Source organism: Lissotriton vulgaris, chromosome 1_1 (assembly GCF_964263255.1).
Source record: "Lissotriton vulgaris chromosome 1_1, aLisVul1.2, whole genome shotgun sequence".
NCBI classification, from domain to species: domain Eukaryota; kingdom Metazoa; phylum Chordata; class Amphibia; order Caudata; family Salamandridae; genus Lissotriton; species Lissotriton vulgaris.
In genome coordinates, this window is record NC_141685.1 from 2,092,064,353 (window position 1) to 2,092,087,707 (window position 23,355).

The 23,355-nt window shown below is 45.4% G+C and overlaps 1 protein-coding gene across 1 annotated transcript in view; it reads left to right on the forward strand.

Moving 5' to 3' along the window:
* Positions 1–23,355, forward strand: part of ANO2 (anoctamin 2) — a 1,660,301-nt gene that overhangs the window by 621,863 nt on the left and 1,015,083 nt on the right. The window contains exon 4 of the mRNA XM_086939055.1: positions 6,008–6,106. Coding sequence (XP_086795181.1) covers positions 6,008–6,106 — 99 coding nt within the window. The remainder of the gene's footprint in view (positions 1–6,007; positions 6,107–23,355) is intronic.

Here is a 23,355-nt window from a genome sequence, read left to right on the forward strand (position 1 = left end):
ACAAGGGATTATGATCACTCTCAGATCTAGTGACTATTTCCATGTCCACCAGTATTTTCCAAAACTCTATCTTTATCAAAAAATAGTCAATGCGGCTCGAGTTAAGGGAGTTATCGAATGTAACTTTTCCCATCTGGTCTGATTTGGTCCTACCATTCGCTGCACGCAAGTCCCATTCCAGGCAAAGACCCAACCACTGCATGGCTGCCTCCGTTACTTTTTTGATTGGAGGGATAGACAAAGGAGGAATATTCCAAATCTGATCAATGTCCCCGTATCCCCCACTATCAAGGTTAGGAAACGGTTCAAAGCAGCAGTTGAAATCGCCTGCCACCATAACACATTTGTCACTGCTAATGTTATTCAGTAGGGAGTCAAGTTCAGCTACCACTCCCGCAGGCTTCCCACCTGGTGACCCTCTAGCATATATGTTAAACAGAAAAAAGTCCTGGTTATTTTTACCGGTTAATTTCAACGCTTGGATATCATTGCTCAGAGTAGGGAGTTCCGTGATGGTAATGGCTAATTATTGTCTAATCCAAATAACTAGGCCTCCTGAGGGGCGACCCTTCGGTCCCTTACAAGCTGGTTTGTGGTAATTAAGATAACCGACCCGATAGATAGCATCGGTTGACCAGCTTTCCTGCAGGATAATAACATCATGTAGGTCCACAAAGGAGCCCCAATCAGCCTCTGACACTTTCCCCTTTAAGCCCGCTATATTCCAAGACATGACTGCGAGGGTGTGAATTGTTTTCTCTACCATCTTAATGGTTGGGTTAACGACAGCCTTAGTGATCGTCTGTCTAGGGGTACCTGACAAGAGTGTTTCCCTTGTTTCCACCCTCTGTGGATTAACGCTAAACACAGGGACGGTCTCTGCCCCAGGGACACACACATTATTTAAAGAACACGTTACTACAGCACTAGAACACCCATTAATCGATTGTACTATATCATGTCAATCCACACCCTCCAGTCCGGAAAGGGGAGCAAACCGGTTCGCAAGGTGGGGATAGAACATTGGATAAAGTGGAGTGTCAAAATTGAATCTCCCTCTGGTCCTGTCCCTTCTGGAATGATGAAACGGGGTGTGGGATCTGTTAGTATATAGAGCTGGATAAAAATAATGCAGTAGTAGAGTTTGTACATCCCCAACTCTACCGAATCTTGGTTCCCTGCAAATGTATTCAGCAACCCAGGGCTCTCTGAAGCTAACCACCACACAATCCCCCTCAAGATCTTTCTTACCATAGCCAATCCAATCCACCCTCCTTACATTAAGTATTTCAGGATTTAGATTAGGAGGTAGTGGCCGGTTTTTATTAAGCCAGAATGTAACCTTATTGTAGAGATCCTTGTGAGTTTCTCTCTTGCCATCTACAAGCGGGGCCACGCCAGTTAAAACAATTGTATAGGGTACTGACTCCGGTGGGAGGTTCACACACTGTTTCTTTGGGATGGGTTTGGCGATGGGCTGATGACTAATATTTTTGCTCCTAACAGAAGTTGAATTTTTCGGAACCTGCTGGTTTTTAACAGGCTTTAGCCTTGCACGGTTCTCTGTAGAAGCTACTTTCTTAGGATCGGGTACAGTTTTTACTTGCGGGGCCTTGGATATAGAGGGTCCCACTTGTAAATTATTAACCCCCGCTTTATCATTCGTCATAATGTTGGGCTTCAAAATAGTCGGGACAGGAGTGGTCAAACCGGCAGTTGCTAAACTGGCGAGGATTCTGTCAGAAGTCGCTATATTGTCCTTCACTAGCGAATCTATGGAATCCATTTTTGTATTTAATAACCTTGTCCTTTCAAAAAGAGGTAGGAGTAAAGATTTGAATAGCAACTCAATTTTAGCCAAAAATATCTCTTCTGTAATGCTAATCATAGTCTCACCTCCCCCTTGCTGGACAGTAGAGTTAATATTGGGTAGCTGTGGGGGGGAAGATGAGGCATTACCCAACCCCTCAGTTTGTTCCTCTATGACCGGTGAGTCTACCCTCTTGCGTTTCCCAGGATTGTGAGTGGGTGTTTGTTGTGGAAGAGAGGGGGAATCCAATAGTTCAGTACTAATGTTGAGGTTTGGTGAGTCTGAAAGACCAGTATTATCCCTGGACTGATCTAAACAAATAGTCCCGCTATTTTCCAAATTATCATGTGCGGTATTAAAAGCACTTTCCTGGTAAGAATCCACTAGTTCAACTGTATGGATCTCAGGAGCAGTTACCAATAATACTTCGGCATTACTATCCGAATTCAACGTCGAAAGTGGGACAGGGGAGACAGCCTCATTAATTTTACCTAGTGAAGACCGCTTACCAGTAATAATATCAAGCGAGAGGCGTTTTTCAACCAGGGCGATCTCCTTCTCTAATATAGCAGTAGAACGCTTAAAAAACTGATCAATTGTACCAGTAAAAGTACCATTAGAGGTTGAGACCTGAACTTGCCTCTCCTTACCAGACCTTAGGGGCATTTTTGTTATTCCTTTTAAAAATATACAACTAGCAATACTATGACCAACCTTAATACTTAATCAGCAATGCCACTCAGGCCACAATATTTTAACAACACTTTAGACACGAGCAGTCACAATATAAAATTTTACCAATTAATAAGGTTCATGAATAGGTGGTCAGGAAGAAAATGTTAATGGTAGGGCCCAGCCCGGCCTCCTCCGGCCCCGGACGGCCACAGACGGTCCCGCCCTTGTCCCGGGCTTCTCCCGGTCGCTCCCGCTCGCTCCCGCGCAGCGGGGGTTCAAGGAGCTTAATATAGTATAGTACAACGTAGGTTAAGAGGTGGGAGGGGTCGGGGAGAGCGGCCCAGGTGTGGCTAGTCAGGCAGGCGGTCGCTCCTGGGATATGCAGTCCCAGTAGAGCGCGCGCACACGCTCGCAGCCCCGGCAATTCAACTTCCCTCGTTGTCCCCTTAGTGAAGCAGCAGGCGGCACCCCTGTCGCAGCGGGACCCGCGGAGCGGGTTCCGCAAGAAGTAGGCTGTGACAGGAAATTCCAGGTAGGTCAGAACAAAGGTTCAGCAAGGCGTCCCGCTCGCAAGCTCTGCGAGCACAGTAGATGAAGGCTCGGTGAAGGGGTGGGAGGGGTCGGGGAGAGCGGCCCAGGTGTGGCTAGTCAGGCAGGCGGTCGCTCCTGGGATATGCAGTCCCAGTAGAGCGCGCGCACACGCTCGCAGCCCCGGCAATTCAACTTCCCTCGTTGTCCCCTTAGTGAAGCAGCAGGCGGCACTCCTGACGCAGCGGGACCCGCGGAGTGGGTTCCGCAAGAAGTAGGCTGTGACAGGAAATTCCAGGTAGGTCAGAACAAAGGTTCAGCAAGGCGTCCCGCTCGCAAGCTCTGCGAGCACAGTAGATGAAGGCTCGGTGAAGGGGTGGGAGGGGTCGGGGAGAGCGGCCCAGGTGTGGCTAGTCAGGCAGGCGGTCGCTCCTGGGATATGCAGTCCCAGTAGAGCGCGCGCACACGCTCGCAGCCCCGGCAATTCAACTTCCCTCGTTGTCCCCTTAGGGAAGCAGCAGGCGGCACTCCTGACGCAGCGGGACCCGCGGAGCGGGTTCCGCAAGAAGTAGGCTGTGACAGGAAATTCCAGGTAGGTCAGAACAAAGGTTCAGCAAGGCGTCCCGCTCGCAAGCTCTGCGAGCACAGTAGATGAAGGCTCGGTGAAGGGGTGGGAGGGGTCGGGGAGAGCGGCCCAGGTGTGGCTAGTCAGGCAGGCGGTCGCTCCTGGGATATGCAGTCCCAGTAGAGCGTGCGCACACGCTCGCAGCCCCGGCAATTCAACTTCCCTCGTTGTCCCCTTAGTGAAGCAGCAGGCGGCACTCCTGACGCAGCGGGACCCGCGGAGCGGGTTCCGCAAGAAGTAGGCTGTGACAGGAAATTCCAGGTAGGTCAGAACAAAAGTTCAGCAAGACGTCATTGGTTGTCATGTTCTAGGGCTTGTATATTACACTCAAGGCACCGTATGGCACTGAGCCAGTTTAAGGCACTACGTTCCTGATCGATGCCTTCTGAGGAGAACCTGCTGACCTGCCCACACTTTAGTATAGCAACCATGGCTGGCAGGGCATTTTCAGTCTTGATACCTCAGGTATGGAATGGATTGGAGGAGAGTTTGAGGAAAGACCCTGCCATCCTTCTCTTCCAGAAAAGTTTGAAAACGTTCCCATTTAAACAAATTTAGGAGTAAAAGGTTATTATAGCCTTCAGGTAAGTGCCAAGAGACAAGTGATATTTGTGTGCTATATAAGGGCCATTAACATAACATAACAGATGACACCTGACCTGCCCTGTAAAGATGGACTCAAGGACCTCTAATTTAAGTTGGCCCCTAGTGACTATGATTCATTTCTCTAGGGCCACTGATGCTACCCCATCATATCCTTTGGGTGTCGATAGAGTGATGGACCTGCTGGGGGAAGCCTGGAGTGCTCTCCTTGTTCTTCTATAGAGTGGTTGTGCAGCAGTGCGACCTCCATAAGGAGGGGGCCCCTGGCTTCGACTTGCCCAGATGCCCTCCAAGTAGCCAAAGGAGGCTGTGTGACCTCCAGTAGGCAGGAAGGGCTTGCTGCCTTGTGGGCACTGGGCTACTGCTGTGGAAGACCTGAGCTCAGAAGAACTGCTAGGCACTTAGACAGTAGACCGCTCCTCTGCCAGGAGGTAGAAGTCTAAAGCAAAATGGATTGCTAAAAAATTGGCAAAATTGTAGAGACCACAAAGCCTGAAAGAAGTGCTCTTGATGGCTAGCGGATGCCACAAGGAGCAGAACACAGCTTTCCCAATGAGAAACAGTCCAATTGGGCCAAAGGAAAACAAGAGAGAAATGTCCTCCTCCATTGGCATCTCGTGTTTTCTGCTGAATGTGCCCATGGGCCAACGATCAGCTGTGCGAGGGAGAACCCGATTAGCCCTAGTTTTGCATGTCTCTTTTGGTAGTGCCACAGAGAGTTCAGTCACTGAGGTATACAAAAAAGTGATGGATGTAATGTTTGAATTAATCTCAGCCACTGGTAATCACTCAGGCCACATCACAGACCATTGTTATTTCTCAAACCGTGCCACCTCAGTTTAGACACAGCCATATACAAATCAGTTTTGACCTTCCAGTCAGACGAACCTGCCAGGCCAGGTTGTTCCTTATTTGGAACACAAGCAACGGAAGACCTGTTTTGCCATGCCTGGCACTCCTTAGTTAGGCGTAGCTTGGTTCCAGAAGAACAGTGTGTTTTTGACACATGTTGCACTTGGGGTGCTGCACTGAAGTATGGACTGCCAATGTATTGACATTTTGCCTGTAACATGTGCACATCTACCTTTAACAAATACCAATGCAAATAAGCCAATGCTTTACTTTCCCAATAATTGTGTTTGAACAATGTGCTCAGGTTACAATATTTCTAAGCCAGTGCACCATTCAGAATTATTGTATATTTATACTTATTTCAATATGGCTACTTGGTGTCAGAAGTCCTTCCTTATTGTTTCTATCCTACCAATCTCCCATAGTACCTGAGAGTGTTCTATCTGGTATGTGAGGATTCCAGCCTTGGTAGTTGATGGTCTGGTCAGCTGTGAGGTTTACTATTCTGCTGTGTAACTTAATAAGTCTATCTTAATAACTTGAAGACCTGTCCTGCTGCCTACCTAAACTATTTACAACAAGAATCCTATTTTCCTGTGATGTACATTAACATATAAAATAGTTTTGGTACTTGTCCACCCATGATTGTCATCTATATTATAATCAATGGTTATTTCTTTTCATTTACATTTTTTTAGTGCACCGGTGTTCACCACATTTAGACAGCAACATTTAGTTTTTGTTATGGCATATGCTTAAAATAAAATATGACCTGATCACCTGCATGCTTAGGCACAACCTATTGCTTTTACTTAATAAATGATACCTAATGTGTGTTAGATCTTTATTTTTTTAAATAAATATATGTAGTTGGGCAACCGTAATTTTGACATACCATATTAATTACTTTTTAGATCAAGTCTCAAGGATGCAGCTTCGTCAGAATTCACGCACCTTGGCATGTGCTTAGTCGAGAAGCAGAATTCCTTAAAATAAAAGTGCCCACGAAAAAGGTAAGCCCTCAGTGCATGTATACTGTTTTTTATACCACGAACATCTATTATTTCAGCACAATTTAAAATGTTGATTATGAAATGTCAAAATAAAGTAGGCAGGACATTTGTTTGTATGTCAATAGGCCAGATCAATGTACAAGTGCTTCTTGTTGGCTGACAATTGGAAATAATTCACCACAAGAAATACAGAATTCCTAATTAATGTTGTATCTCCGTACCGAACCAATCTATTTAATTCAGGATTATGTAAAGTACATTATGCACTTCCCGGCTGTTTCAGCTAACTTATTCCATGAGTTTGGCAATATTGTTTGGCAAAGAAGACAACCATCCATGCTGTGAGTACCTCCCCACCTCTTAGCAGGACAGGGTTCTAACCACTGAAGGAGTGGTAGGAGGGGAAGATGGGCTTGACTGATTGTTTTCCCACATAGTTGGAATCGGTAGGAGAGGTCCTATTAAGGGGATGACAGAGTCTTTTTGCAACAGATTCATGACTGAATGCTCTTCTGACAGGACTGTTTTTAATAATTTCCTAAACTGAAGTAATTTCGTGGTACCGTCACCAAGACTCGAATTGTCCTAGAATGTTGTCCCTAACACATACGAACACTTTGGTGTCACACCTCCATCTTCCACAAAACATCTAACCCTGGCCTTTTACTCCTTTTAATGCCTGGAATCTGCCTCCCAGAGTTATTGTCAACTCTCAAAAACATAGACCCGCGGTGCGATCCATAAACAAGATAAGACTTCATGACATGCAAACAGAAACCAAGTCAATACTGTACGGCATCACTATTCTGGCCTTTTACTGCCCCCTGTATACTCAAGGGCATGTAACCGTGCCCTTAGCCCATCTCCGGACACCTGGCCCTCCACGACCTGGGCCCCGGGTACCTCAACGACCGCCTGACCTTCTACATTCCCACCCGCCAGCTACGATCGACCAGCCACGCCCTTGCCGCCGTTCCACGCATCCGAAGAGCCAGCACAGGAGGAAGATCCTTCTCCTACATGGCAGCCAAGACTTGGAACTCCCTCCCCATCCACCTCTGTCTGACCCAAGACCACCTCTCCTTCAGGAAGCAACTCAAGACCTGGCTGTTCGAGCAGTAGCGGACCCCCTCCCCCAAGCGCCTTGAGACCCTGCGGGTGAGTAGCGCGCTATACAAATATCTTGATTGATTGATTGATTGAGTGCCCACTTACAGGAGCGAGTGGAATCTTGAGCTTTTCGTTTGGCCCTAGCATCAAGTTGATCTTAAGCGTGCAAATAGGCTTAGGCATGTTCCTTGTAAAGTGCAGTTCAGAAGCTATTCTGTGACCTGGATGGATAACCAAAGTTTGCTATCATAGTTGGTATAGGACTACTGTCCGTACCATGAGTGACTCACATAAAATGGTTGTGGTAGCGTAACAAGTTTTTGTGAATTATTTTGTATGACTAGACCTTTTACTCTGCATCAGAGTCTTGTCTGCTGCTCCCATTCATGTAAAGTTCAGCGGAGATCCTTGTGCTGACATTCCATGTGCATATCACGTGCATGTGTGTGCAATAAGTCTGAACGATTAATCTTAGTAGAACTCTGTGTGTGGTGAGAGTCTGAGTGCTGAGATAAATGGGATCCACTGTGCATGGTCCCTGCATTCACATGACACAAAATGAAGGGTGGAAGTAGCCATCCCAGGCAGTGCACATTTATTGCATTTGTTTCCCGTGGTGCAGGGTGGAGACTCAGATGTTGAAGTGAAGGAGGATGGGGACGGGTCTCCCCTTAGACCTTCAATCAGGACCTTATTTGTAAAGGAATGCTAATTAATATTCTTCCTGAGCATTGTTATATGGTAGATGGTGGGGTCAGGGAATGGACTGAGGTCTGTTGTTCAAAGTGAGGAATGTTCTAATTGGGCCTGTCCTTTTGTCTGTCCCTGGTTACTGCTTCAGGAAGGCTGATCACAGCCGGGTACAGAGAGCTTATACTACATTGTGATCTTGTTTTGATACTCCTGCTTACTACCTGCCATAGGAACAATCAATTTGCACACAGGCTGTGTCTAAGGAGAAGTCAAAAAATGATATTTAATAGAACATAAATGCAACCTTTTCTTACAAAAATATGTATAAATGTATACGTTCTTCATGACAAAGGAAGCTGGTGCACCTCAGAATACTCCAAGGGCAACTCTAGGACCAGGGTTCGCATTTTCCTGACACTCAGTCTCTCCCAGTGGTGAAGGAATACTACCTGGTCTCTTCACTTTCTGGTGATGGACCTGAAGGTTGGCCTGGCTTGCCTAGAAGCCTAAACACAAAGAAGGGACTAGGAGCGCTTCTAGGCACAGCATACAAGCTCACTGAAAGTTTATGTATTCCAATAGGGTATGCAACTCCTCTAACATCAAGGGGGACTGGGGAGAAAGGTCACTGAGAAACTGAAAAGCAGATCAGGTGATGCGCTTGCTTGGAAGCAAGAGCCCCCACACACCCTGGTATCATGCTTCATCATTGGGCAACTCCTTGTTGTGCTGGTGTTGCAATGCTGAAAGGGCTCCTGGAGGGGCTCTATGCCTGAGTTTTTTTAGAATCAGACACCGATGTGAAGTGTGAATGGAGGTGCTCTAGCTGTAGATTTGTGTAGTGTGAATTCAAATTAGCTAGGAGGTACACTAACATATTTAATATGTGGGTCCTCTTGTTAATATTGAAAGCAGTGGGTGACTGAATGTGGAGGTAATGATCCAATGCAGCTCATAAGGTAGAGTACATAAAGGTCAACATGTTTCTTGCCAAAGGTTGTCGTTATCGATCAGGGCGATTTATCAGGATCAAAAACTTAATCTATTGGTGATTTGGGAATTATGAGTGTGATATTTAGCCAAAGGTACCCAATCACATGGAGCAAATGCCCTCACTGTTTAGTATACCTCAGTATATCCAAGTACCGATCTAAAAAAATAAAACTAAGTAAGTTTAACAGTGGGTATACAAATGTTATACCCATACTGGAAACGCAAATACAATAGGCAGTTCGCAGGGTAAATTCATGCCAAAGTTTGTATAAATGTGTTACCGAATCGCAATTTGTATTTTGTACATATATGGCATATAAAGGCACTTTTGAAGTCAGAAACAGCCAAACTCTTCAAATCAGGCCAGGGCACTGTGCATATTTACAAGTGCACCTACTTCCCAAGCTTTCCCAAAGTTGTGCATTTGGCTACTTGTAGCCCAAGCCCTGAGCATCATCTGCACCGAAGATTGTAGGCCTACACTCCACGAGTGTTCCGTGGGCCCACTTTTGGCAATTCTTCTTGAAGCTCCTTTGCGATCTCTGGTCTGACAACTGGCTGGTCCCCACGAAGGCAACTCCTTTGTTTCTTGAGTTTTCCTTGTTGCTCAAGACATGCCCCGACTCCCCTCCAAAGGGTGAGTTCCTCAGACCATGCTGATCTGCACCAAAGCCAATCTTTGCATTTTGAGTGGGTTGCTGTTGCCAAGGCTTGTTGGGTCCAATCCAGATACTGACACTGCAGCACTCGACATTCGACGTGAAACCAGCTCCTGGTTGTCGTAGACGCCTCTTGGTCCTCATGGCTGAAGAGTCAAGCTTCACCTCCTGCTGCTGAAATCACCAGACATCGGCTAGCATCTTCTTGTTGCCTCCCTGATCACTGGCAAGTGACCCAGACTCTATCCCCTCTGCTTTCAGGTTCTTCAGATCTTTTATCCACCCTTGGATCCAGCTGAACACCCTTCAGAAGTGTGGCTCACTGGTTAGAGGAGGCAGACCTGGAAGCAGAGGTCAGCCCGGGACCAGAGTTCAATTCCCGGCTCGGCGGGGTCTTGAGTCCTAAAATGTCCATGGACTCGACAATTCTCGCTCCGGTGCCTACTCGATTCACGGGTTCACACTCTGCGACTCTGGGCAATAGCTTGCTTAATCTCCACAACGGCCCCTCGCGACGGGATGCCTGGCTTTAACCTTGCGGATACCCTGCCGGGGTTATCTCACAGGGGAATACCAGGAAGGGTTCCCTAAGCAAGCGCTTAGAAACCGGTTGGTGATTTGCGCTATATAAATTCCTGTACATTTACATTTACATTTACATCTAGTCAGGGGCGTAGCTAGAGCTTGTGGCGCCCGGGGCTATCCTTCAGATTGCCGCCCCCCTGGGAGGGTGCTCGGGAAAAGCCCCCCTGGGAGGGTGCTCGGGAGAAAGGACGTCGAGCACCTGAAAGAGGTCCGAGAGACACGTAGTATCGCCGCTAATAGTTACCTCGATCATGCAAGTTACATACACATACATGACACGGTCCAGGTCTAGACAGCCCCGTCCCCAAAATAGTGCCGCCTTGGGCAGACCAACCCCACCTAGCTACGCTCACACTCACTCTTCTCTCCATCCATCCTCATCTCCACCCAGCTATTCATCTCACACGTTAACACGTCAAAACAATATGGAAAGAAACCTTTATATTCTTCCTCAAGACCCTACTAAATATAAACCTTACATAAATTTCCAGGATTAAGATCGCCACATATTACCCAGCATAGTGACAGAAATAGAAGAATCCAGTGGACTGTATGTTGGCCTTGCTCTGTTACTCAAGTACAAAACCCAGCGTGTACAAAAGGCAGCAGTAAGGCTTCTTCTACATCTTACAGCCACAGAGCTTAGTAACGTATGTCGCACCTCCAATAGCCCCCAGTTTCTCAGAGGATTTTCTTCGAAGGGCTTGGCATAGTCCACAAAATTACCTACTGAGCTTACATGAGACATGAATGTCCCTGACCAAAACCTAGAGTCAGTATCTAGACACCTCCCCTTTCCACAAGAGGGGAAATGACACCCTTCTCACTCCAAGCAGCTAATACCATGAGACATGTTTCCTAGATTAATTTACAACTTTTTAGAATACCCAAGATTTAGGAACGATCTAAAATAAGGCACTTTCCCACATCTACTAAACAATACGCAAATACTAGTGCAATGCCATCTCACCCTTTATTACTTACTAAGTTCCCACTCCTGTCCACCTAGGGACTTTAGATTCCATCAACGAGCCTACAATCACATACTACCCCTATGCATCATATATCAAAGTCCAACAACAAATCATGATTGAATCACCATATCCATCTATCTTCTTTTACTTATGTTGCTATCTTTAATTTCTTTACCATATTGTCTTATGAGGCTGAGCTCGTGCTTTTGCTTATATTATGCTCCTGTAGAACCCCTATATCATTACCGGTTGCAAAGTATGCTGCTTACTTACTTATTTCTAAAATTCATTTTAATTTAGCTGCCTGTGTATACTTTTGTAATAAAATGTTCCAAAAACAACAGAAAAAATAATGAGGCAAGAGGGCAATGTGCAGATATAAATACAAATATACACATGAGCAGCTGTGCAGCAATGTGGGGATCTACCCACCTCACAAAGGGAAACAATAGTAAAATGAAAAAAAACATTAAACTAGAAGGACGCATTGGCTGTTTGAATGACACTACAGCAGACCAAAGGATAAGGAGAGCTAACTGAAAGCCTCTGGCTCAAAAGTATTATATATGAGGTCAATGAACTTCAGGGGAGCATGCAGCAGGCTGCACTGATGTATGCTTCCCTCAATGCCCTCAGGCCACTTTCCCAAAGTGGAAACTGTCTCTCAAGGACAGCTTCCACTTTGCAAATGTATACCACCAATTATGCGGGTGGTATCCTTTCAATGCTTTGTGACTGCAAATGGGGGCAGCAACCATTGCTATATAACCTTCTGAGTCACAAGGAAGTGGGGCGGCATGTTTATACACCGTTTTTTCTTGCAAACCGCAAGCAGTTGCAAAACGGGCATTGCGAAGTGCAAATCCATTTGTGACCCCTGTTATCAGTACATAATGACACTGGGTGGGTCATGCACTTGGATTGGCTCTAGTTTTGTTCACCAAAGCCCTGTGAGTGCAAAACGCGCTAGTACATCGAGACCTAGGTCATGTTTCTTTAAAACCTTTCCAATAAAGGAGTAGGGGGTGTGAGTTAGTGATAGAGCATGCATGAAAGATTCAGTTTCTGATGACAAAATATCAGTCACAGGGGACTATTTTACTCCTCGCCATTCACAGTCACAAGAAAGACAAATAAAGATTTACTTTCTGTGTCTTCAGCTTGTGGCGGCATGGTTATAAACAGCCCTGTGACTGGTGGATTGTCAGGGATAATTCCATACATTAGCTACCAAAATATATCGCTATAAGCGGAGGCCACAAGCCTAGTTTCATGGGCGTCCGCAGAAAATCTTTCAGGGGAGGGCATCATTTTAACATCATCCATCCTCTGCGCGGCACGATCCATAGCTGCCAGGTTTTGAGATTGGTTATGTGTGACATTTCACAATTGCCATGATTTTATGTGTGACACTTCATTGACTTTGAGTGACACTTTACTGTATGTGGAGTTGTATCATGGAGTATAAAGAGATTATTTGTTACAATAACGCCCTTTTCTAAATCGTAATGTTCTAGAAGGGCTTTGAAAGCTTCTGCAACATCAGACGCACATGATGCTTACATTGGCATGTCACAACTTCAGGACGCCGCAATGACTTGGATTCTATAGGCTATTGACAGGCAGAGCAAAGCTGCAGCAGGGAGCCTGTCACCAGTACTATAGCAACCCCTGTGCTCTTTACTCCTACGTCTGAGTCTGCTAAAAGTCAGACAGAGGTGGGGAGTACAGTGAAAGTTTGGAGCAGCGATGCTAAACAGCTGGGTTCCTGGCACTACAGACCGAGTCAAAAACACAGCATAAAATGAGGATTCCACTTGTGATATTTTCTCGACCATGCTTTCTTTCTGGTGAAAGTAATTCCATCTGTGAATTCTTTTCTAGATTGACCACTTTTCTCATTGGTCAGAAATGTCTCCATTTTCATCTGTTCCTTAAACAATCCCTGAACTAGTCAATCACAAGACAAAGCTCCAGAGGCTCGGACCATACTTTTGTTTTACAGACTAGAACATTCTTAGCACACTCCTTTCTCTTTCCTACTAGCTTCCCCATCCTTCTCATCCATTAATTCACATTATCTTCCTGTCTTAATTGCTAGTCCTTTTCCTTTATGTATGTATGTTTTTTCTCTTGCCTTAATCTTCTCTTTCTCTACTTTTACCCTTTCCCCCTTATCTTCATCCCCCTCTCGCTTTAATATCTCAACTTCTCTATCTTGTCCTTGCACACTCCTCAAGCTTTCCTGCGTTCTCTTGTTCATATTGCATCTCGCTCTTCTTTTAGTCCATATATCCTTCCATAGCACCCTTTCCTCCATCTTTACTATGCAATATTCATGCCCATATATATTTGGTGCTGTTGTTTCACATACTGTGCAAAGCTTTCTGTTATACACTGTTTAGATGCCAACTGTCCCCTTACCGTGTGTGACATTATCAGCTAGTTCTAGCTTTTTAAGCAATTTTCATTGCACTCTGGGATTTGTAGTTTTTCTTATTTTTCTATTTAATAATTTGAGTTTAAATGCCCAGTGTGCGAAGTGATTTAAAACTGGGAGTGAAACATGACTGAAGGACATGGCAGCAACTTGATATTACAAGTGTTCTGCTTAGCTTCTTTCCCTGTTGTCGTCACTGTGTTTCTGCAGTCACTGTGATTGTCTCTCAGATTCTGAGAGTTACAGCTCAACTGTCAACTGTCATCTCCGATTACATTACCATAGATTCTTGACAACATGGTGATCTTGTCTTTGGTTTGTTGTTAACCTTCCAAGGCCTCCCATTTAGTTTCCCTAATCGTCGACCTCACCTCCAATGACGTCTCAACTCTATTGTCTGGACTGACTTTGTGTTCTTCGATGCACCTCTCCTTACATCACTGGTTGACGGTTATGAGATGCTGCTGTCCGCACAAAGAGCAGCTGGACTAGTCAGCTCACCGAGCACCAGTGGTCGACGGTTGTGCTGTCCAATCCCAGATGTGATTGAGCCTTTTCCTAATAAGAAAAAAGGGCAATCTCTCCACAGCCAAGCTTAGCATCACACGCATGTGGTCTGACATCACTGCAGCATCCCCCAACCAGCGCAAGGGAAGAAAGCGGTCTTGTGTATAAAGATTAGATGCAGGAGTAAAGAAAGGGGTCTCAGGAGGTACAGGCTCGGGTGCTGTCAGCTGCACCCTGTTTAGAATCCACTACCTTTTACTGCGAGTGGCACAGTGCTCACATGGGCTGGTGCAGTAAATACCTTTAGTCACCTTGTTAAAAAAATCAATCTCTCCAGGTCATCCCCGCACCGGACGGACCGGCGATCCAGGGGGGGGCAAGCGCCCCTCCTTGCCCCCTCCTTCAGACGCCCGTGCCTAGTTTCCTGTCAGCCGCATATGCATCTGTAGCCCCTCATGCAGCATCCCGCCCGCGCGCAGCCCTCTCCAGCTCCTTGCTGCCCTTTGCTTCATTCGCTCCTTATTTCGGCGCTCTTTTAAGTAACGCACTGACCTCCTGCTCTGCCTTCTAAGTTATTTTAACGTTCCCATACTAGTAGCCAGTAGCGTGGCCTCCTGCACATTTAGCGCTTACATATGTAATTGCATTCCGATGGTATGCCAAGCACTTTACATCAGCTAGATGAGATTTAGTTCAGACAAGGTGAATATAATGCATTTAGTTAGTGCCAATATCACAACCTTCAGCCCTAATGCGCCGTTTACAAGAGAAGCCTCGGCAATTACAGTTTTACAACATTGGGGTGGTTTTCATAAGAACAAACGTTACGTAATGATCAATTCGGCAAGTGGGTTGCTGGATAAAAATTCAAATGGAATTAATTTTCGCTTTACCTTAATTTGGCCGTCAGTGTCTCTCTCGACTCTCGAGGCGGCACAGATGGCAGGCCAGGCCCAGTGCATGCAAGCACCAACAGTCAATTCAAGAGAGCGCACTGCGCACGCACTAGTCTGCGCCACTGCTACAGTGCGGGGGCTGGCCAAACAGATACCCAGGGCCGTCATTGGTAGCGCTTTCGCGCTCTACAGGATTGACGGCCCTGGCTGGGACATACCGCCGGCGCTGTGTGTTTGTCTGCAAGCAGGTGTGCTTGCACTTCACTGCCGCCTCCAAAATGGTGCCGCCTGGGGCGGACCGCCCCCCCCCCGCCCCCCCCTAGCTACGCGCCCCTGCAGCACTTCTTTGCAGCTCTCCATAGGAAACGACGAAGAAACCCGACACGAAAAGACACCTGTGCATCCGGCTTCCCTGGGGGAGGTAACACAAGTACTTTGGTGCTCCTATGGGTCTTGACTCTCGAACTGTCCAGTACTGAAGGGGTTTGTTCCTAGTCCACTCCTAAGTGTCCTTATTCTTTAAAAATCTACCCGCAACTTTCTCCATAGAAGTCAATGGTGATTCGCAGCTGTGTTTAGACACTTCACACATCCCCCTTGGGTCTCCTGTGCCCCTACCTTGGGTAGTTCCCGGTTGCCCCAGCGGTTCTACAGGCCCTAGGCCTTCTCTCTATGTTTACAGCGGTACTTATACCACTTTCTTAGTATATGGTTTGTGAGGCCCATAGGGCAAAACGTATACTGTGCTAATTTACTATGTGCTACTTAAGTTTATCTTGTGTACTTTTACCTCTAGCCTCATAAATAGACTAGAGGGGTGTGTTTAAAATTAAATACATATATATTTTATATATACCTGGTGTGGCTCTCCTTTCATTTGGTCATTCATGAGATTATAGACTGGTAGAACAAGCTGCTTTACATTCCTTCAAGTCTTAGCCTGAAGGCTGCTCTCCACAGCTTCCACTAGGATAGCTTTCTAAAAAGGTTGTCTTTAAACCTACCATCAATAAGGGTCATTTGGACTGGTGCAAGGTGCCACTAGAATAGAAGACAGCATATGCCAGGCCAACTACTCACATCCCTAACTTTTTGCAGAAGAATTTGACATGAGGTCTTCATACCTTTCTCCCAAGTAAACAGCCAGTGTGTGACAGTTGAACAGAGTTCCATATCTATCTCATGGAGTAGAAAGAAGTGAACTGCAACTCTGCCTCATTGCCTATGCCCACGTCATCCTGGAGGATGGTAGACATTAGATAGGTTCTAGAATGGGCATGGGGTCCTGAGAGCATTTTATTGGCAATAGAAGTTGAGAAAAGCCCTGTAATTGCAATTCCTATTGAGTTGTGTAGTAGTCCATTAGGATATGAGATTAGAGTACTCTCTTTTATAAAAAAAATAAGCACTGAGTTGGACAATACCTTATTCTGTCCGTTGGTTTATTGTTGAGCTCTGAGTTCTTATCCCCTGCATTACAACTTTGAGAAGCCTTTAACTGCTCGCCCCTTTCTACTCTGAGAGTCAAGTGCAGTGCCGGTTGTACTTGGCAGAGTCTGTTGAGACATAGTAGGATGAGCCCCAGACCATCAGTAACAAACTCCCTTAAACAACATAATTAGGGTCCAGCAGCACTGGCCTTGAGCACCCCTCTCCCCAAGTACGATCTGACAATGTGCAACACTAACATTGTTAAAGCATGCAAACCTGCCTCATTACAAAGATCTTCAGTTCAGCCCTTGACCGTTATTGGGTTAGGCAGAAACTCAAACATTCCTAAATTGCTGTACTGCTGGAGTCCTTATTTTGAATTTTTGGCAAATTAGAAGCCGATCTCTGGTCTCCCACCCATAGCAAAAATCCTTGAGAAGGTGGAAAATGCACCACTCTTCACCAACATGAGAAACAACAGCTTGATCAATAACTTCTGTGTGGTTCCACCCTAGCTGAATGATTCAACTATCCTAATAAATATCACAATTGTTCACTTTCAAGAATGAAGCTTTCCCACTTCGAGGAGGAAAACAAGGGAGGTTTTATTATCCTTCGAGTAATAAAGCACACAAGTATGGAAGATGTCATTGTAATCACAATTCCAAAATGTACAATTCTCCTCATTTCGTCTAGCAGGAGTATAATATACAAGTCTCAAAGCATTTTAACCAGTGATTGAAGGCAATTTGACTTTTTTGATTACAAATACCAATGACCATGGAACCATATGTAATGTTAAACCTCAAATCAGATATATTCCACATTTCTTCAGATATCTATAGAATGGGGCTTGACTCCCAGATGTGATATCAATATGCAAGATACACCCTCAGCTAGTCGTAACAGTATAGTTCCTAACTAATAGACGTGCCCAAGGGCACATATTGTGTTACAGGTATGTGTGAATATTAGTTCACAGAGTACTTAAGTATGACCCATCAGACCGGTTTGTCTGTTGATCTCCTCAAACTCTTTTAATCCCTGCACCACTGTATCAAGCGTATGTATCCATCTGCATTCCCTGGTATTTAATCTGGACAGGATATCTCCTCCTCTGACATTGTGGGTTATCTTTTCAAGTATCCAACATTTAAGGCTTTCAACCACATGACCTTCATGTGGGCTCCTGCACACCATCGACTATCACCCTCTTGGCGGTTGGGAGGTGAGGACCCCCGGCAGATGACCCTTCAGGTGTTCCTGCCCTCCCCCCTGCATGGGGCAACGTCAGAGGTAAACAATACTGGCTGACATCCTGCGCTGCTCAGCTGGGATGCAAGGGGAAGCCAGAGGCGCGCAAATCAAATCTAGCATTCAAGAAAACGTGGCAGATGCACCAGACAGTCTAGACATAGGCGAAGAGGGCTGTGGAAGACTGCCCCTGGATGGTTGAACGGCATATCAATGCTGCTGGATGTTAAAAACAGCTTGCGAGCCATTGATACCAAGAACAACCTCGCCAGCCACCTGAACCACATGACGGAGTGGGTGGATAAACATGCAACCAGCTTGGCCAGATAAAGGCCTGCACATTCGATATGAAAAATACCCAGACCACTGCTGGTCAACACTTGTTAAGCATGGTACATAATAGGTGTCCCGTAATACACGGCTATTGTCAAGATGGAAGACTTAATCAAAACGATGCCCCCTTCCCTGTTGCATTGTTGACCATCCTTATTGTAGAGCGGGCATACAGGTCCCATGGTTCGTGTCCTCCTCCTGCCACCCCTGCGCGATCTATAGTAGCCAGACTTTTCAACTTCAGGGATCCCGATGTGATCCTCCAGTTGGCCTGTTAATGTCACTCGGTCCAGTAAACCACTTTATCCTAGTTATTAACTCCTTGAACTTACTGGCCATGCCGAACCTTTCCCGTGCCTATTTGTGCCACATTGGCTGCCCAGTGCTCTGGTGACTGGATTGATCGCCTAGCTCCTGGTTTCCTCTCAGGATGATTCCCATTATATATGCTGTTCTTCAGAATGGGGTTCTGGGTAGGGGTAGGATGGGGATTCTCAACACTCCCCCTCAGCTGCCAGAGGAAGCAGTCTTGCCAATGGGCGCCCTCCCACCTTGTACAGACAAGGCAGCCGGCACCTCAGCTGACCTTATCACTGGCCCACCGCCTATCTGATGCCATGAGATCTGACAGAGAATGCATAACTTCAGTCTGCCTCCACCTGCCGTGCTTTGATTGTGGGGTGCCATTCCGCCCCCTGATGTATATTACGTTTTCACTCATGCTGTCTTTGTAATTGAATTGCTGATTGAGTGATTATGCCACTATATCTTTCTTGTTTCACATTTCTTCACGCTACAATGTTTATTCCGCTGTGCCCTGCCCCCGCCCCCTGCCCCACCTCCTCACTTCCTCAACCTTCCTGCCCCCCAACCTCTTTCTCTTGCTTGTTAGAGGCAGCTGCCTCACGGTTGTTATCTTTATGAAATGGCAATAATAACAGTTTAAAAAATTGCCATCCGTATACCAGCATTTTATCCTGAAAGTGTCTATAAGATCAAAATTGCCTTCACTATGCCAAGATCAATGACACATTTGCATGCTTAACATCACATTTTCACTCATACTTCTATTCACTCCCTCACACTCATTCTCTCAGTCACGCTCATCCAATCTCTTTCATTCTCACTCACACTCTCTTGCACTTATTCATTCTGACTCACTTTCAGTCACTGTGAATCTAAGTCACTCATTCTCTCACTCATACTTACTGACACTTAGTCTCACACAAGCTCACTTACTACCTGTCACTGACTTACTCACTTTCACTCACACACACAGACACACATGCTCACACAAACATGCGCTGTTATATAAACACACACTCACCCCCAAGTACACACACACCATGAATTTAAAATCATTTTTGCATCCCTCAGCTGCCACCAAAGGTCCCGTGCTGAATCTTGTTACGAGAATAATGTATAATTGCATATTTTTTTACTGTTAGTATAATTTAAACATGTGCATGAAGTAAGGAGTGCATAGCTGCACCTGTTTTCATGGCACTGATGTTGCCACCTCTGAGGCCCGGGGCAGTGGCAGCAATAGGAATGGGCAAGCAGGGGGTCACAGCTGCGACCCCTACATGATGTCCATGCTACAGCCAGTTAGGCACAGAGCCTGGGCAGAGGCAGGGGCTTGTGACTGCGGGATTTTGCATCAGGCCATTCCCCATGAAACATCTTACACCAATGTTTCATCAGGAAGATTTAAATAAATGTGTCATGTTCAAGATTTCATGCATGTGGGCAATCATGGGAACTCGATCAGGCAGGAAGTTGACTGAAGAAAGACCCCGTAGGAGGTCAGATCAAGACATAAATATCACAAAGGAAGACAAAGGGATTGACTGCCAAGTATACACTCCCCAGTTAAACAAACCAAAATCAATCACATTATACTGTTCAGAAAGATCACATTAACATATTTTGTGGCATCTTGTTGACAGTTGATTTTATCTCCACATGTTCACTAAACTTCTCACATTGTAGGACACACCATTCCCTGTCCTACTGTGCTCATCGGGCAAATTTATGAAAAGATCTCCAGTAAAGTGCCCTCTCGAGGTGCCCGTCAAACGTGGTGGCACTGGCCTGGCCAGGAGCACAGCCCAATGATGAAGCATGTCACCTTCGGGTGAGTGAGGGCAACTATTCTCAAAGGCACATGCTTCTCAGCGTACCTGATTCAGTTAGAGATGCTATCTCTGGGGCTGAAGCTTTTCGGTATACTGTGATTTGATTTTGGCCAGAGCAACACGCCATGCTTTCCTTGTACGTAGGTAGCTCTGTATGTCGAGGAGAAGTGTGGATCTTTGCTGTATCTTAAAGTTGTAATTGTTTTCACAAATCTGCATTCATAAAAATGCTATCTCTTTTGTAGAGTAAGTAAGCACCTTTGAGGTAGTGTTCGTAAATAGGGTTGCCTGCTCCAAGCACTACGAGATTAAACTTGAACCATTGCTCCTCTGTTCTTATGTACACAATCACCAGTCGCCACTGGGGGGAACCAGCCCTACTCGGAATGCACCACAGACTGTCATCGATTGAACGACCTCGCCTCCAGCCTAAGTATTTCTGATCTCCAGTTGTTCTTTTCCACTTGGAGCTCGGAGCTTGCGTGTTTCTACTAGGGCAGTAGCAACGAGAGCAGCCACCCTTCAAGGAAGCTGGTCTCTGTTTCTGATCTGACACTTTGCTTAATTGTCCGCGAGTTTGAAGTCTGTGGTTTTTTTGTGCCCTGGTGTCATGTAGAATCTGCTTCTGATATCAACCTATATGCTGGTAGGAACGCTTACATTCTTCATACTGTGTGGCATCTGTTTGTTGCATCTTTCACCGCCACAGGCCATCATCTGTTCCCGCCTTGAGCCCGAGAGCGAGCTTTTACCTTTCTGCTATGAAGTAAATATCTCCTCCAGATACAATCTGGGATTGGGTCATTTTTTCATTTTGAATAGTAGAGTGCAGATGCTATTCCGATAAAACAATTTAGTCCAGGGTAATCTATTTCCAGTGTCCAGTGTCTGCTGTGGGCCAGATGTTTCGCCGCACATGGCCAGGATATATGTTGAAATGTGTAGGCAGCAGCATCAGTGAGCTGCCTTGGGCCCATGCCCAGGTCTGCTCGCAGCCTACCTCAAGGAGGCCCCCCGCCTGAGCGCTCAATGCCTCAGCACAGTTACATCTGATCAAAGATGCCCATCTGTTTCAAAGCCATTCAGACCTACAGCATGCTTCATCTACTTAGTTGCCCTGAAGAATGAGAAGGGAGCATTGTGATAATTACATAATTTTAATTGTTTTCCTGATATCAACATAAACACACCTAACCAAACTTATAGAAAATGTGCACTCAAATAAACGAAGGATGGATATGTTGTTGTCAAATCTCCTGCTAACTATGAAAAATGTGTAACAATTGTGTCTTTTATGTATAGGCCCGTGCGGTACTTAGGGTAAGTAGCTACATTGTGGTAGCAATGAATATGCAATGACTTTAGCAAAGCATTAGTGTTACAGAAGATTGTGTTATAGTTGAAGCATATCATTGGGAACATGTTTTCTGTCAAGGGAGCAGAATACAAAGGCATGCTGTGGAATGCTATGCGTGTGATTCATAGAGATTCCTGGAAAAAGTCCCAGCATTCAGAATAAATAAAATACATTTACACATTTTAGTATGTTAAGACATTCCCCTTCATCACATACACTAGCTTTAAAGCATCATCTTAGTGTGCTTGCAAACCTTTGTGAATGAACAAAAAATCAGCTATTCTCTGGATTCTCTGACCCTCATCGCTCCTGAATAGAGCTTCATTTTGGCTGGTAGTCACAGGTGGAGCCCACCAGCTCTCATTTTTGGGGACCGGCGCTTATTTTTCTTCAACTTGAAACCCGAGGAAGGCTTGGGTCCTAAGCTCACTGGATGGGACCATCAACAATTATATCAACAAGAGCATCCAGTAGCTTTAGTTAGAACTTATTCAAAACCGAGCCATTGGAATCAATTCAAAGGCTCGTGTGATATATTTCACAATTTTTGTAATATTCCATGAATTCATTTACATTCAAATTATGTCAAACATTAAGGGCAACACAAACTGATGACATTTTTTAACATAGGAATTACATGAACAAATAACACATATAAACAATTATTAACAAATGTGTATGACACATTAACAATGTTTTTACAGTTGAGCAAACAGAAAGGGTAGTCAAAGCACCAGTCCATAAATCAATTAGCAATCAGGCGGAATAGCAAGTCAAAACTTGCAAACCACTATCATTTCTGCTTGTTTTTTCCCCTCTACAGCAATACAACATAATGGTCGGGACTTAGCAATGTGTGAATTTAAACAGATTTGGTAGCAGGCAGGTTGTTGTGCATGAAATTTATTTCCCATCATAAAAATGTTGTGGGTTCTGCTGTAGTTGTCTCTTCTAAACAATTGCGTGCATTTTTCAAGGCGTGTTTCTGGGAAGAGTAAAGAAGTGTGAGTACCGTGGTAACGCCATTACCTTACCTATACCTCTTTCACAATTACAGATACATTTTGAGATAAGCAGATGTCCCTGTTGAAATACACATTGCTTTTAAAATCCACAGCGTGGAACTCTTTTCAATTGAAAGCGTTAGAAATACTCCACCAAGAAAGTTTAAATCGGTTCACTAGTGTATAGATTAGCATGAAATACTTTTACATTTGCAAAATAGCTACTGCGCTGCCGAAGCTACTTTCGCTTTAGTAATGACGTCATTAAATTTCCTCTAACCCGCCTTGATTTCGGTAATCCTATTTGTAGCAAAACAACGCCCTCTCCTCAAACCTGGCATGCCCTGTTCAACTGCCGCACCTCAGCACGACTGAGCTCAAAACAGAATCAGACAAACATTTGCAATGCAATAGGTCTCATATTTATGCGAGACCTTTTGTATTGCAAATGGTAGGCATTGCGACAATTAGACGGAGGGCGTGGAGGGGCTGAGAAGGCACGGACAACAGGAGGGCAGGCGGGCGGGGGAGAAGGCACTGACAATGGGAGTACGGGGCGAGAAAGCACAGACAGCTGGAAGAATGCACAGACTATAGGAGGGCAGGTGGGGGAGAAAGCACGGAAAACGGAAGGGAGGGTGGGGGGAGGCACGACAACGGGAGGGACGGCGTGGAATAAAGAAGGCACCAAAGCACTTTGTGAGAAAAAATAGGAGAGAAGACCCCTCGTGTTCCAGGGAACAGGGTACTATCTGACCATGTAAGTCTAGAGAAAATCCCTGGAATAGTCTTAGAGATTACAGAGAATAAGGGACAAATGTACTTTCTACATTCACAAAGCCCTTATGTCTAATGTAAAGGGGCACACCAAATAT